This window comes from Camellia sinensis, chromosome 1 (genome assembly GCF_055761805.1).
Source record: "Camellia sinensis isolate YWXY chromosome 1, ASM5576180v1, whole genome shotgun sequence".
NCBI lineage: Eukaryota > Viridiplantae > Streptophyta > Magnoliopsida > Ericales > Theaceae > Camellia > Camellia sinensis.
Window position 1 is genome coordinate 19,814,028 of NC_138961.1, and position 16,725 is coordinate 19,830,752.

The 16,725-nt window shown below is 36.1% G+C and overlaps 1 protein-coding gene across 3 annotated transcripts; it reads left to right on the forward strand.

Annotated features, from left to right (window-relative positions):
- Positions 1 to 200: 200 nt before the first annotated feature.
- On the forward strand, positions 201 to 15,023 carry LOC114321226 (UDP-Glycosyltransferase superfamily protein). Of its 3 annotated transcripts, XM_028268406.2 has the most exons (14): positions 201 to 937; positions 3,105 to 3,191; positions 3,662 to 3,765; positions 3,906 to 3,956; positions 6,039 to 6,210; positions 6,324 to 6,644; positions 9,391 to 9,594; positions 9,697 to 10,194; positions 10,300 to 10,509; positions 11,021 to 11,209; positions 11,409 to 11,581; positions 13,234 to 13,386; positions 13,538 to 13,619; positions 14,208 to 15,023. In XM_028268406.2, the coding sequence occupies exons 1-14, from the start codon at positions 413 to 415 to the stop codon at positions 14,589 to 14,591; spliced, it is 3,153 nt and encodes a 1,050-aa protein (XP_028124207.2). In that variant the 5' UTR covers positions 201 to 412; the 3' UTR covers positions 14,592 to 15,023. The 3 variants fall into 3 exon arrangements, with proteins under 3 accessions (XP_028124207.2, XP_082728996.1, XP_082728995.1); XM_082872870.1 differs by lacking the exon at positions 13,538 to 13,619 and having other exon boundaries at positions 243 to 937; XM_082872869.1 differs by lacking the exon at positions 3,105 to 3,191 and having other exon boundaries at positions 243 to 937.
- The last annotated feature ends 1,702 nt before the right edge of the window (positions 15,024 to 16,725 follow it).

Genomic DNA, 16,725 nt, shown 5'->3' on the forward strand with positions numbered 1-16,725 from the left:
TTGATAAAATAAAAAAACTCAATTTAGTTTGATATAAGAGTTAAATTCAGATTTTAAAAAAAAAATTAAAATACATTCTCTTTTCATTAATTTATTTAATTTTTTCTCACTATTTTTTTTCTCCAATTTAATTTATTTAATTTTTTCCCACTATTTTTTTTCTCCAATTTAAGCTAGGACAGTCTCTCACACTGCCCAACAAGTACTACCCAATAACCCAATCCAAAAAAAAAAAAAAACCTAAATCAGACACGTAATAAAAGTCACAAACTCAGAACTCAGAGAGAGACAGAGAGAGTAATTTCACATTCAGATTTCATTAATGTCAACACGAACTCATCATCTTCATCTTCCTCAAATCTTCCATCTCTCTCTTTCTCTCTCTCATCACTGACTCCACTCCATCATCCCAATGGGCCGCAACTCAGCGAGTCCCGACCACGATTCCTCCGGCGACGACGACACTTTCCCCGCCTCCGCCGGCGGTGGCGGCGGCAAAGGCGGCGGCCTAGGGCTCCGCTCGATCCGCGACCGCATTCGCTTCAAGCGCAACCCTAACCCCTCCACCACAACCTCTTCTAATCGCGCCAAAACGGCGTCGTCCGCGGATCGGCAGTGGCGTGCCGGCCACGGCAGATCGCACCACCACGGCCGATCGGCGGCTCGCCGGTTCCTCCTCTTTCCTTTCAGAGGCAGCTCCTTGTTCTACTTCTGCTTATTGTTTGCCGTTTTTGCCTTCGCCTTGGCTTCCATGGTGCTTCAGAGCTCGATCGCGTCGGTGTTCCGAACCGGGACTGAGAGAGGGAGGTCGGTCCGTGAGGGGTTGAAGTTCGGGAGTTCGTTGAAGTTCGTGCCCTGGCGGGTGCGGCGAGGACTCGGTCTCGATCGGTTGCGGAGCGAGCTCAGGATTGGTGTTCGCCCTCCCAGAATTGCACTTGTGAGTGTTCATAAATTGAATTTGAAGTACTTGTTTTCCAATTTTGATTCAAAATTGAGTTTTTCTTTGGTTCGATTTAGTTTCTCATTATAAAATCACAATTTTATTTTCTTTTAGTAATTGAAATGAATAGAAACTAGTAAGTACTGGCTTGGTTTGGAAAGTTAAATTAAAGTACTATGAGACTATGAGAATAGACCTAATATGAATTTTTCAAAGAACAGGGTGATCAAAGTAATAGCTAAGAGAATTTTGGAAGTTTTGGAGTTTATGATTGTAGGTTTCTTATGAAAATGGAAATTATCCCGTGTTAATTCCCATTAATGGAGGGTGTTGAGAGGGTGGGACTTGACTTATTGAAATGGATGAGTTAATTGTGTACTATATGATTTTTAAAAAAGTAGTTTTGACAAACCAAAGTCTATAAAGCAATTTTTGAAGAGCCATTAAATGCTAATAGGCACATTCCATTGGAGGATGTGGACCGTTTGGGAGAAGGAAACATGATGGCATTAAATGCTTTTATGTACTTTTTTCTTTTGGAGGGGGTGGACCATTTGGAAGATTTGGAAGTTAGGAATGGTTACTGTTACCTTGGGACCTGGATGAAGGGTCCCAGAATACTCTATAAAGTTAGATTTGGAAAGAATTATCGAGTCAGATTTGGAACGAATAATCAGTGTGCCACTGTTTCAAATCTGTCCCTTTAGGATTGATTATTGATGACATTAAGATCTTGTTGATCAGTTTGATAATCGGTTGCTCTTGTCATGCTAAGAGGGATGGATATGCAGCAGCTTATCACTGAAAAAATTTGTGATTCCAATGTATGAATTTTTAGTTTGAGTGGACATGGTCGTCCCTAGGTCTCTATGAAACACGTCTCGTCTAAGTAAATGTTGGCCATACAAAAATGTAATCTAAATCAAACCAAACCAAATTAAGCCTTAAATCCCATCAAATGGGGTCGGTTACATGAATCCTTCTTCTCCACGCGGCCCTATCGAAGGCCATTTCATTAGTCAAATTAAGTAGATTCATATCTCTATTTAAAACGTTAGTCAACATTAATCTAGGCCTACCCCGTCCCCTAACACTTCCATCTACCGTTACAGCATCGCATCTCTTGACTACTGCCTCTGTTGGTCTCCGTTGAATATGACCAAACCATCTCAAACGATTCTCTCTCAACTTATCTTTTATCGGTGTTACTCCTACTTATCTTCTATGCTTTCATAAACTAGGAAGAAGGAAAGTGTTAGTTCGGCAATACTTGAAGACTGCCCTTGATCTGACTTGGTTGGCATGAGTTAAGATTACCAAAGACACAGTTCTTGGTTGAGCTCGTAATCTCTTGGCTTTGAAGCTTCAATCTCAGAGGTGTCTTCTAAACCTTATTATCTAGGATTTGAGGGGCTGCAAAAATCCTCATTCAATAAAACAATTCACTTTGATTATTGTGCTCTTAGATACTAAGTAGCACGAACACGAACATGTGACAAGACATGATAATTTTAAAAAAAGCAGGACATGATAGATGGAGGGAGGAGGGCGCACACAAAATATATAGTAAAAAATATATATATATATAATAAAAAAAAGCAATTTTTTTTTATTTTTTTTATTTATAAAGATGAATGATTAATAGATATAAATTTATATTATTTTTCTTTTATCATTGAATGCAAAGTTATTTTGTTTATACTTATAGTATGTTTCATGTGTGTATAAGTGATGGATATGTGTGATTGTCCAAAGAGTGTCTGGAACTAAATTTTTTTCCAAAAATAATAGGACCCATTTGCATGTGTTCAATGTGTTGAAAAGTATCCAATGAGTGTACCTTTGTGTTGAACGAAAAATAACATCTCATTACCAAATCCTCAATTTTTCGGTTGCTTTTATTTCTTCATGGCATACCTTTGTATACATGATGCACCGATGCCTTCTATTTTTCTGGGATAGTAATGTAAACTAAATGTTCTTGAAGGAAAAATAACATGATTTCTTACATTTGAATATAATTCCTGTAGATCAATGTGTTTGCTTAACTGTATATTCATCATTCAGAAAATTTGATATTTGAAGAAACATTTTATTTAAATTGGTGCATTGAAGTGATTAGACTATGTCCCCTAAATAGTGCTTTTGTTTTGATGGACGTTAGATCTTGGGAAACATGAAGAAAGATCCAGCGTCGTTGATGCTGTCTACTGTTACAAATAAACTGCACGAGCTTGGCTATGTGCTTAAGGTGATTCTCTCTGAATCATTTGTACTTGTTTGTGCTAGTTACAGATAAATATGTTGTTTATATTCTTCATTGCTAGTGATAGCAAATGTTGTTTTGTTTTTATAGGTAAATATAATGTGATTAACAAAGAGTCTTTTGGATTATCACACTTTTTACATAGGTTTACAAGGTCTTTTTTTCTTGTCCTTTTGTGGGTCCTTCAAATTTCTGGGGAAAAGTAAAGCAGTCATTCTGATTCTATTATCTTTTCCACAGATGAGAGTTTCTTTTTGTATCCTATAACATTTAAATGTTATGCAAATCAACCAGGTTCGGTAGGTTGCTATGATTTGTATAGGGAACCCTTTTGAAGATAAGTTCTTTGCTAAAGCTAATTAGTCATTATGAAAAACCTGCTGAGTTATGCAGATCATACCTCTAGAATTTTGATTGTTGTACACTTATACATCCTTATAATGTTTCTTTGACAGATTTATGCAGTAGACGATGGTAAAGCGCGTTCTATGTGGGAGGAAATAGGAGGTCAAATCTCAATCCTAAGTCCTGACAGATATGGCCATATTGATTGGTCAATGTATGTGTGCTATTTGATATAGTGTGGTTGCTTTGTACTTTGTGTAGTATTTTTTGTTTTATTGCCAACTCTTTTGGTGACATCTGTTACTTTGTTTATTTTAGTTGGTACAGATGGTTCATGTTTTATCTTTTTTGCAGCTTTGAAGGTATTATTGTAAATTCACTTGAAGCAAAAGATGCTATTTCAAGGTAGGCCTTTCATTGACTTAATTCTCATAGACACTATTTTAGTTGGTCTTGTTTATTACTTTTTTAAATGTTTGGCCACACGTAAAAGGTTCATATCTTTTCCTTTTCTCTTTCATTATATATATATATATATATATTTGATAAACAGAGCTAAATATGAGAATGAGCATCAAAAGGGGATCTCAAAATAGCTTATACCTCATTCTTTACTTAATAAACTATATGAAATCTAAAATATAATGGTGTCATCTGCTTATAATAAGTGAGATAATATTGTAGGCGAACCACTCATTTGCCCCACAAGGAAATTGTCAAAAAAACCATCTTGAATTGTTCTTATCAAGAATTATAGATGGACACTGAGAGAGACCAGACCCCTTTCTTTTTTCTTTGTTTCCCTCCTTACTGCTCAAAGAAGAAGTCGTTCTGTTAGGTGTATACAAACTTTCTATGAGAAACAATATAGAAATAGTGGTTGTCTAATGAGAGATACTATGCATAATAAGCTCTTGCCTTGGGAAAGTCGCATATTGTGCCTCTATAACCAAAGTGAACAAAAAAGATGACAATTAATCTCCTTGACACAAGACGTCCAGAAAAAACCTGCAGTAGATCCATTAACCAGTAATAAAACTCACACTGGCATATAATTATGTTACCTTTCTCCAAAACCCATCTTCTTCATCACATACAACAAAAATTCTTAGTTTACATGATAATACGCTTTCTCAATATCCACTTTGCAAACCACCCTTGGGATACCACAACCTCTAATCCACACTCTCATTAGCTACAAAAGCAACATTCAAAATCTGTCTACTCCTCTGACACTACCTTTAGAAGTACCTTCTTCAATGGTCTAGCTAAAACTTTAGCTAGGATCTTATATTCCTTCCAATAAGGAGATGGGCCTAACATCGTTTGTATACTCTACCCTCCTTTCTTAGGAATCAATGACACAAAAACATTGAAACTTTTCTAAGAAACACCATGCTCAAAAAATAAGGATATCATGCCCAACACAACTATGTAGGCTTATTTAACGCCTTCCTAACGCTATTGGAAAAAGGCAATAGTCATATCATCCACCAACCTACCCATGACCTTATCTCCTTTTTGAGACTTCAATGCCACGACCACTTCCTCTTCTGAAAATGTCTTTCTAACCAATCCTTATCAGTGGTCGCGATGCCACCAAAGTCCAACCCATCCTCCTGGATCTGAGTAAAGCTCCTCATAGGAATCCTCTGTACTAGTTCTAATCTTCTCAACCATCCACACCCTAGCCCCAGTAGGAATTTTGCCTATGTATGAGCATTAGCCATTCTCTAAGAAAAATGGGTATTTCCAGCACCCTCTTTAAGCCATAAAGCCTTAGCCTTCTGGTTTTATCTCGTTTTCTCCATCTTTGCAATGCTACCAAATTCTTCTTTCAAGTACTCGGTATGCCCCTTTGAGATAATGAGATTACGAACACTCTCAATCTCATTGAATTGAAGGCCTTTGTGTCCTTCAGAACTGTTGGCTTTTGAATCCTGATTCCATTTCTTCAAATCTTCATTCAAAAGCTTTAATTTCATGTCTGAAATCAAACTAGGTCTTTCTTCAACATGATAGCAGCTCCTCACTCACCAACCATTTCCTTGACCCCATCCACTTGAAGTCTTTTCAAAAAAAAAAAAAAAAAAAACTAATTCTTGAAGAATGATCAGACACCATCTCCAGTTACAAACCCTGAGCCATGTATGAGAGATGCTTCTCCCAATTTGTGGAAACAGAAAAGCAATTAATTCTTGAAATATAAGACAAATCATGATTATTTGACCAAGTAAGGTTAAGTTGTTTTAGCCATTTATTACTTCCGTATTATGTTCCTCGGATAGATGGTAGAAATGTTATTGCTAGTCTTAAGACAGTTGACAGTTGAATAGAAGGTATGACTAACTTACCAAATGAGCCAAAATAATGATTTGTGGGGCATTCAACTGGAGTGCTTGTTTTTAGTGGTTACATATGAAGAACTTTATTGTTCGTTTGCTTCAATCTGAGATGCTGTAAGCAGTGAGTTTTATATTTTTGCAGCCTTATGCAGGAGCCTTTTTGTTCTGTACCACTTATATGGATAATTCAAGAAGATACCCTTGCAAATCGCCTTCCGGTGTATGAGGATATGGGCTGGGAACATCTTATTTCGCACTGGAAAAAAGTTTTTAGCCGAGCTGATGTTATCGTGTTTCCAGATTTTTCTTTACCGGTAATTTTTCTATTCAATAATCCTTGTTTTGTTAATTTCCCGCACACAATCTTTGTAGCTTTGTATTAGGCATTCTCGTATTGTTTCTCAATTACTATTCCTTCCTGTGTCAGATGTTATATAGTGTGCTTGACATGGGAAACTTCTTTGTGATTCCTGGATCACCAATAGATGTGTGGGCTGCAGAAAGCTACAGTAAGACCCACTCCAAAATTCAGTTGAGGATGGACAATGGGTTCAGTAAAGATGATATACTGGTTCTAGTTGTTGGAAGTTCTTTCTTTTACAATGAGCTATCTTGGGACTATGCAGTGGCAATGCATGACATAGGACCTCTTCTAATCAAATATGCAAGTGAAAAAGACTCCATAGGGGCATTTAAATTTCTCTTCTTGTGTGGAAACTCCACTGATGGATACAGTGATGCTTTACAGGTATTCTACTGTTGATTGCTCTATTTTGTGTTAATTTGTTCTCCCATGTAGGTATTATATTATGAGGTTTTTGAATCATGTTTGAGTGTGCAATAAAAGGACTTCGTAATAGGGAAGGGAAACTATAATGAATGCTTTGTAGTTGTTGCATGGATCAATCTGCATTTCTCAATACTTTAATTTTGTTTTCTGTTTTTACCCGACTTTAATGATGATTCTGATGAACCAAGGTTTTAAAAAGCGGCTGCAACCGTTACGTAATGCCGTTACGTAACGGTTGTGGTAGTTACCGCCACCCGTTACGGCTGCTTTTCCAGTGTGATTGAGATTCACAGGTGTATCGGCCGTAGCGGCTGCTATAGCGGTCGTAACGGTGCCGTAACGGCCGTAACGACCTGTTACGCACCGTTACGTAACGGTTCCGAATTGCTTCTTTCAAAAAAACACAAAAAAAAAAAAAAAAAATTGAAAATGAGGGAAGAGAGATAGAGAGAGAAGAGGGAAGATGGAGGAACAAGAGATAGAGAGAAAGAATAGGGAAGATGAAGAACATGTTATTGATTTGTTGAAGTTGTATGACCTATGTTATTCTATTCAGCTGCTGTCACTCAACCATTTTGTTTGTGTGCGTATCTATATATTGTTTGATAATAATAATAATAATAATAATAATAATAATAATAATAATAATAATAAAAAAGTGTGGTCATTATCTATTTGGCTTGATTAATATATATATATATATAGGCTTTTATTTATTCTTACTTTTGTCATTGTTTATCTTATATATAATAGTTAGTGATTGATTTTTTGTATAATATAAAGTCATTAATTATTAAAATAAAATGTAAAAAATTTAGTTTATAGTGATTTAAAAATATGAAATATATTGGATCAAACTTAAAAATTTATAAAAATTGATCAATATTTATTTTAAAACCCAATAAATATGATTATGGAAAAAAAATGTGCGTATCGGTAAGTTTTTTTCAAATTGTGCGAAAAATAGAAAAATTCACGGTTCCGGTTCCTGCAACCGTTACGCTACGGCCTTTACACCCCGCAACCGCGCCACCGCCACCGTTACGGCAACCACAACCGCTTTTCAGAACCATGTGATGAACACATCATCTAGCTTTGTGACTCAGTTTTAATGTTTACAATTAAATCTCTAAGTGCTAGTCAAATGAAATAAATATTTATGTTTTTCTATTTGAATGGTGCTATTGAGAAGCTTTGTCTAATGTTTCTTTGCAACATATAGGTTACATGATGGAGATTTCTGGATCTGCAATTTAATAGGCTTGTAGGAGAACTAATGGAAAGATTTAAATTTCAAAAAATACCCTGAGCTCTTATTTTGGAAAAAATCTTTACATTATATATCAACCAAACCAAACTAAACCAAGTCTTAAGTCCCATCAAATGGGATCGGTTACATGAATCCTTCTTCTCCACTCAACTCTGTCAAAGGCCATTTGGTTAGTCAAATTAAGAAGATTCATATCTCTATTTACTACACTAGCCTACGTTAATTTAGGTCTACTCCTTCCCCTAACACTTCCCTCTACTGTTACTGTATCGCATCTTTTCATTGCTGCCTCTATTGGTCTCCGTTGTATATGATCAAATCATCTCAATTTATTCTCTCTTGGCTTATACATTATTATATATACATTATGAATGAATATATATGTGCTTATATGGGAACTTGTGAGAGAGGGAGAAGTGAACTTTTTAAGATGTTGCCTTAAAGATAGATTGTAAAGAAAAATTACCATAAAATTATTAGGAAAATCTGACAGGGGCACACATAGAAGAGTTTGGGGGAAGAATTTGCTCGTCTGTGCAATTTTCATGAAGTGTTCTTTGTTAAGTTGTGCATGCAGTCTGTTCAACTTGTAAGCTTTTTGTATGTAAATAGTATGGGAGCGCTTTTAAATACACCCTAATAATTTCTCTGTACCCTCACTTTTATGCATTTAAACCCTTGTGGCTTGTACCTTTAAAAAAAGTGTAACGAGAAATTTTTATGGTGTATTGAGAAGTTCCCAAATAGTACGGTCGTGAGTTGGGTGCGACTAACTCCAAATATGGGAACTTGTGAGAGAGGGAGAAGTTTTTTAGATGTTGCCTTAAAGATACTGTAAAGAAAAAATATTGTAAAATTATTAGGAAAATCTGATGGGGGCACACACAGAACAGTTTGGGGGAAGAAGTTACTCGTCTATGCAAGTTTCATGAAGTGTGCTTTGTTAAGTTGTGCATGCAGTCTGTTCAACTTGTAAGCTTTTTGTATGTAAATAGTATGGGAGCGCTTTTAAATGCACCCTAATAATTTCTCTCTACACTCACTTTTATGCATTTAAACTCTTGTACCTTAAAAAAAGTGTAAAGAGAAATTTTTATGGTGTATTGAGAAGCTCCCAAATAGTACGGTTGTGAGTTGGGTGCGACTAACTCCAAATATGGTCTTTTATTGGGTGCACTGAGTCACCTTTTGTTATGTGTGTATGTGCGCATGTGTGTATTTTCTTTATTTTACATTACTGGTGAGCCCTAAATCTTAAATATTAAAAAGAATGCTTCCGGAACTTGAACCTTTTTTATTTATTTATTATGTTTATTTGATTTGTTTGCTATTCAGTCATGAAGTTTATGTCCTAAATCTTTACATCACAAAACTAAGTAATTATTTAATATGCTTTAAATTTTCAATTGATCTGCCCTAGCTCTATTTGTGTAGGAAATTGCTACACATTTAGGACTCCACCGCGGTACAATAAGGCACTATGGCGTGAATGGTGATGTGAATGGTCTGTTATTAATGGCTGATATTGTTCTGTATGGTTCCTCCCAAGATGAACAGGGTTTTCCTCCATTACTTACACGAGCCATGTCATTTGCGATCCCCGTTATTGCACCTGACTACCCTGTCATAAAAAAATATGTGAGTCCATTCAGTTTTTTTAATTATTCTTTCATAGTTGCCTTCAGAGGGTTTTTGTCTCATGTAAATAGTGAACTTTTTTAAACTGTTCAAAATTTTCAGGTTGTTGATGGTGTTCATGGGATGATTTATCCAAAACATAAGCCTGATGCATTGATGAGAGCTTTCTCACTTTTGATATCAAAAGGAAAACTCTCTAAATTTGCTCATGTTGTGGCTTCCTCTGGAAGGCTGTTGGCTAAGAACATGCAGGCATCAGATTGCATTGCTGGCTATGCAAAACTTTTGGAGAATGTCCTCACTTTCCCATCAGATACCCTGCTCCCAGGTCAGATATCTCAGCTCAAACAAGGTGCATGGGAATGGAATTTGTTCAGGGAGCAGAGAGGTATTGACCTGGGAAGTATGGACCAGATTTACATGAAAAATTCTAGTGTTGTTTATGTGCTTGAGGAAGAGTTGACCAACCTTATTGATTTAAGGAATGCCTCTGAGAGTGAACCCAAGGATCTGGTGCAGGACATTCCAACTGAACTAGATTGGGACATCTTAATGGAGATAGAAAACTCTGAAGAGGTTGAAAGGCTTGAAATGGAGGAGGTATGGTCTTTCTTTTGCAAATGGCTGTTTTTTTGGGTCACCTCTCTCTCTCTCTCTACATTTCAGGATGACAGTTAATGATGGAGTGTGGTTTATTATTTGTAGAGTGAAGAAAGAATGGAGAAAGATTCTGGTGCATGGAACGAGATATATCGCAATGCTCGAAAAGCTGAAAAAATTAAGTTTGAAGGAAATGAAAGGGATGAAGGAGAGCTAGAAAGGGTGGGTCAGCTACTATGCATATATGAAGTATATGATGGAGCTGGGGCGTGGCCATATTTACACCATGGTTCTTTGTATCGTGGGCTAAGTCTTGTGAGTTTTCTTGACTCGGATCGGACTGTTAGTTTTTTTCTTCTTTTTCTTTCATCAATATTTATTATATATATGTTTATATATATTTCTGAAAGAACCCAGTTAGAGCAGTACAACTTGATGCCACTAATACTGTGCTTGAGATTCAACTTCCTTTTACTATAAATACAATATTGCACTGTGTGAATATGCACTTTGTAATGCATCTACTACAGACAAACTTGTTTAAGGCCAAGAAGTTGTTTTTGTTTTTGAGAGCTCCAAACTTCATTGTTGCTTCCTTGGAACATTTAATTCCATTTTATCTTGTTTAGCATCTGTCACTGGTTTAATGTTATTTAAATAATCTATTTTGTATATAAAAAAATTGTTGATATTGTACTTAGTTCAGACAGGCATCATAGTATTTATTCCTTCTTGTTGATCTTTAATTTACTTCATATAGGCTTCAAAATTTTATTCCTTTTGAATGTGTTATTTTGTTGCTTATAATCTTCCTACATTATGTCAGTCCACATCAGTGCGAAGATTGAGATCGGATGATGTGGATGCAGTTGGACGGCTTCCCCTCTTAAATGACTCATACTATCGGGATATTCTGTGTGAGATTGGAGGCATGTTTGCTATTGCTAATTGTGTGGATAACATTCACAAGCGACCGTGGATTGGATTCCAGTCGTGGCATGCTGCTGGCAGGAAGGTAAAATCATATACTGGTTGATGCACAGACATGCATATACAATAAGCAAAACCATACTACTCTTAGTAGTTGTGCTATTGAATTTAATTCTTAATATAGAATATAATACTCCGCGTATGGTTGCAGTCTGCAAATTATAACCATCTTCTCTCTCTCTCTCTGTGTCTGTCTGTCTGTCTCTCATGTAATCTGAAAGCAGGTTTCATTGTCGACTAATGCTGAAAATGTTCTGGAAGAAACAACACAAGAGGAAACTAAAGGAGATGTAATATACTTTTGGGCACACTTGGACATGGATGGTGGACTTTCGAGAAATAATGATGTGCTTACTTTTTGGTCCATGTGTGACATCCTAAATGGAGGAAACTGCCGGTATGTGGTACAACTTTTGGTGATGATATGTGGGTGCCGGTCATGTTTAATATATTGTGCTGATATCCGCTGAGTTGGTGACCTGGCTGTTTTATTATATTCTAGTTTTCCCCCCCTTTTTTTATTTTTTTATTTATGTGTGTGCGTGGGTAGAGGGTTTGCCTGCATCCTAAATGGAGGAAACTGCCGGTATGTGGTACAACTTTTGGTGATGATATGTGGGCGCAGGTCATGTTTAATATATTGTGCTGATATCCGCTGAGTTGGTGACCTGGCTGCTTTATTATATTCTAGTTTTCCCCCCCTTTTTTTTATTCTTTTATTTACGTGTGTATGTGCGTGGGTAGAGGGTTTGTCTGCATCCTATGTTGTGCACCTTTTTCTTTTTTTTCAAGAGAGTCCCCAAAAAAATGATAGCGAAGCTTATGGTTGTTACTGAAAGAATCTTAGGTTCCTTTTTCTGGTTTTATCCTTTCATATTCCTAGGGTGCGCTTAGAACTGCTGGAATATTGGGTTTTTGTTTATCTGTTCCCAGTGTTCAGAATGAATTTTTTAGGGTGCATTTTGAGGCTAGTTTTGTGTATAATTTTCTTTGACCATTAGCTGAAACAATCCTGGATTACTGGAATCACTCTCTTTGGGAGTAGTTATATGGTTGATCATCTCAGAGGTTGGAAATGTATATCTGCTGGAAATTGCACTCCCAAGCACCTCATTTCACCTTGTTTTTTTTTTCTTTTTCTTTTGAAGAAGAATAAATTTTACATATTTCTTTAAGATGGTGGACTCATCCTCTACGGATATACCATTTTCCCTAATTCTTTGAAAACAGCATATTTTGGACAATATTATAGACGTAGTTTAGTGGGAAATTTTTTGTTCAACTGTAGCATTGCATAGTGTTGCTAGCCGTAAATCTAATTGGGTTAGAAAGGTTCACAGTTTCCTTGACGTTCCTTTGAAAGGACATATCTTATTTAATTCACTTGTGACGTGCTACAAAAGCACTTTTCAGTATTCCCATACATATAATTTTTTTTCTTATATTATATTTTTTCATTTTTTATATTTATCTTGTTATCTAGGGTTTCAAACAAACTAAGCTGCTTGTGAACAACTTGTTACTGCCTTGTTAAGAAGCTTGTTCATGCCTTCTTTCCTGTTTAATTATCTTAGGTTTTAAGCTCAATAGCTTCACATGAAACAGTTGAACACCTTGCTTGGCTTTATCACACAAACCGTTGATATATGTTTAATAACCTTAGTAGGTTTCTGGACTCTGATGTTTTGTGCAAGCAATTAAATTTCTACCAAGTGCACTTGAACTACTTGATCATTCAGCTCTGCTGGCTTGATCATCATGCTATTCTCAGCTAAAATGAGTTGATTATTCCTTACTTGGGAATTATCTAAATCTTGTTTGAAAGCCTAAGTTTGGGGTATAGATGCGTAGAAGTTTTTCAATCTTCCAAACACCTTTATAAGAGTAAGCATGGCTTATAGTCATGTCTTACGGGTCTGAAACCTCTTGAGCTTTCATTTAAATCCAGTTTAAATTTTTGACAGATAGCCATGATTTGAAAACTGTTCTCTTTTTCTTCGCCTTTTGCTTCTCTTACGTCATCTTCTTCTTTGTCCCAAATGCACGCAGAACTACCTTTGAATATGCCTTCCGCCGTATGTATGCTTTGCCATCACATATTGACGCTCTTCCACCCATGCCTGAAGATGGTGGTCACTGGTCTGCTCTGCACAGCTGGGTGATGCCAACCCCTTCCTTTCTAGAGTTCGTAATGTTTTCCAGGTATGTTTCTTGGGGGAAAAAAGTTCTGTTTCTTGTAGCATCTCATTACATTGTTTGATCACAACATGCAATCAAAGGCAGTTGGTTGCTGATATAGTATATATGAGATTCATATTATTTATTTATTTTTTCAAAAAAATTGAAACAACAGGATGTTTGCTGATTCTCTCAATGGCTTGCACACAAATTCAAGCAAAATCACAACTTGTCTTTTGGGCTCCACAAATCTGGAGGTAAGCCCTGTGGGACATAAAGCACCTTGCTTGCAGTTTTCAGTGGGATTTAGGTGGGATTTTGCCAATTGTTTTTAAAAAATAAAAAATAAAAAAATTGATGTATTTGGTAATTTCTTAAAAAAATTGTTTTTTTTTTTTTTTGTTAGTGGGAAAGTTGGCTTTTTAAGCCGAAGACAAACAAACAAACAAACAGACTTTTGAGGATGGCTTGTTTGGGAAGAACTAAATAAGTAGCTTTTTTGGTTAAAAAAGCCAAAAACAAACAAGCCGGTTTAGGATAGCTTCTCCATAAAAAAGACAGCTTTTTAGCAAATTGTTGAAAAAACAATTTTACCCTCCATAGTCTTAGAAATTCTACTGTGTCTCTATAAGGTAATATGGTAGTTTCTCACAAAAAAAACAAGTTTGAAAAGACCGAAAAAAAAGGTAATTTTTTTAGCAATTACCAAACGCACCAGCTATTTTAGTTTTTAAAAAAGAAAAAATACTACTTAAAAAGCAATTGCCAAATCCTAACCTTAGCTAAAGCCAAACTGGTATTAGTCAGATTAGGATTTCTCATTTTTGCTGTTTCATGACTACCAGAAAAAGCATTGTTATTGCCGGATTTTGGAACTCTTGGTCAATGTTTGGGCATATCATAGTGCCCGGAAGATGGTTTACATTGATCCACGCTCAGGTGCATTACAAGAGCAACATCCAATTGCACAACGGAAGGGATATATGTGGGCAAAGTACTTCAATTCTACTTTATTGAAGAGTATGGACGAAGATCTAGCAGAGGCTGCAGATGACTATCCAAACGAGACATGGTTGTGGCCGTTAACTGGAGAAGTATATTGGCAAGGCGTTTATGACAGAGAGAGAGAAGAGAGGTATCGACTAAAGATGGACAAGAAGAGGAAAACAAAGGAGAAATTATTTGACAGAATGCAACATGGATACAGACAGAAGTCACTCGGAGGATAGGAAAAGCTTAAATGTCAGCTTAAAAGGTTGATTCTATTGATGAAATATGCTTGACTCCTAACATAGCAACCCAACCAATTTTTGGTTATTGATTAAAACAATAGGGAAAAGGCTTGTACAGATGAAGCGGAGCTCGATTCTTTCCAACGTCATCAAGATTTTTGACTGATAGAAGCTCCTGATAGCATACTTCTAGGAGTGGAGAACATAACCGGAGATCGCTAGCAAGTCGAGTTCACTAGCATTTTGAAGACTTCTTGCTCTGATATTTATAGCGGCTCTGAACACATACTACGAGATTTGATGTGCACCCAATTTTAATTAATTAAATTATTATTTTTCGGTAATTGAAAACATGATGCAGGCAATGTATTCTTTCATCCATGTATATACCTATGGAATAACAAATACAATTTTGATTGGTATACCAAAGTGGCTTCATGCTTGGTTGGTGTCTTTCTGGGTTTTTTCATGGAATTGATTTTGGAACTATGGCATACAGGTGATCTTATTGATGTGGTGGGAGTGACCTGCTAAATTTTCTTACTCGTCAAACATGGTTGTTAGGAGTGATTGTCAGTAGCAGAAAGTGTTGGCCAACCATTAGAGGCGGGAGTGACCTGCTAGATGTTTGTCGATTGTTGGGTTGGTGGCTTGAGGTGGGGGTAGCTCACCTTAAGTGATTGCCTACAATGGTGGTCTAAAGGAGTTTGGCGATGGTGGTTAGAGATAGTAGCCAGGAGTGATGGGAAAAGGAATAATGAATACAAATTTATTTTCAAAACAAGTAAAAATAATTTCTGTGTTTGGTTTCAATATTCTGAATTCAATATTTTAGAAATTGAGTTTTTTATTTTTTTGCGTATTTTTTTTATTTTTAGTGAATATTTTTAAAATTTTAGATAATTTTTTTTTTTTTTAAATTTTTAGATGGATTTGACTTAGATATATCTAAAAAGTGACATATTAGTAAAAAAAAGGGAAAATTAGTGTAAGGTTCATTTCTCATTTTTAGTAATGGAAGAGATCCACAATATTATTTAATGATGTCTGAGGTCCCTCAACCCCCGATACCCATATATCACTAAGAAATTTGATCCCTCAAATCAACAGCCTTTCCCTCTCTTCCTCTCTCTCTGCTCTTCTCTCTCCGATGAACTCTACCTCTATCACTAAAGTTCATCGTCGTCATCGTCTTCTCCAACTCACTCTCCTCTGTCAAATGAAGCTCAAAGCATTCCAGAGAAGGAAGAGCAATGAAGAAAAAGTTGGTCTCCAGTGGCGCCGCCATTAGTCTCTGAATTTCTTCACCGAATTGAAGCGATTCAACTCCGATTTCTTCAGTTTTCTCTCTGCAACTCGCGGATCTAATTTCAGTACCAGAAATTTGCATGGAAATTCCCCGAAGATCGACGAGGATCTTCATAGGCATCACCATCTAAGCCGATGATGGAAGTGATCTTCACAGCAGTGGTTAAGTTGATCCATCAAAGAAGTGGATATCTTGCAAAGCTGTTGTGATCGTTCTGTTAATATGTGGTCTTCTCACAACTCTGGCATTTACTACTTCTATTAGAGTATGTCTTGTGAGTGTTGGCTGATAATATAGTTTGTATAATCTAATCTAGGAATTTGGAATACACAGATTGCATCTTGACATCATTGATTGAACTATTTTTGGAACAAACATGATCTTAGTTTACTAAATCACTATAAATCTGTAATTTATTACACGGTGCATTCACAAGACTTTATTATTATTCAGAAGCAAAAGAAAAACAATAATTATAAAAAATCAGAGAATTTGGAAAAGATGAGGAATGGAGTTGGAAGAGAAGAGAGAACTATAATTTTCTCTGGCATGTTTAATTTTCTTTGTGATGTTCATTTTTCTCTAGATTTCTTTGGTTTGAATAGAATTTCTCTAGAAGAGAAGAGAGAACTGCAATTTTCTCTGGCATGTTTAATTTTCTCTGTGGTGTTCAATTTTCTCTGAATTTTTCTGATTTAGAATTTCTCTAGAAGAGAAGAGAGAACTGTAAATTTTTTTGGTTTGATCAATTTTCTCTGATTGAGTCAAAACACAATTTTCTCTGTCTTGAATAATTTTTGCTGTGATGTTAGAATCCTGTGA

Coding starts and splice junctions, on each gene's coding strand:
- LOC114321226 (XM_028268406.2), top strand. CDS start 413: ATGGGCCGCAACTCAGCGAGTCCCGACCACGATTCCTCCGGCGACGAC. Junction 11,210..11,408: donor GGCATGCTGCTGGCAGGAAG/GTAAAATCATAT, acceptor ATCTGAAAGCAG/GTTTCATTGTCGACTAATGC. Junction 13,620..14,207: donor TGGGCTCCACAAATCTGGAG/GTAAGCCCTGTG, acceptor CATGACTACCAG/AAAAAGCATTGTTATTGCCG.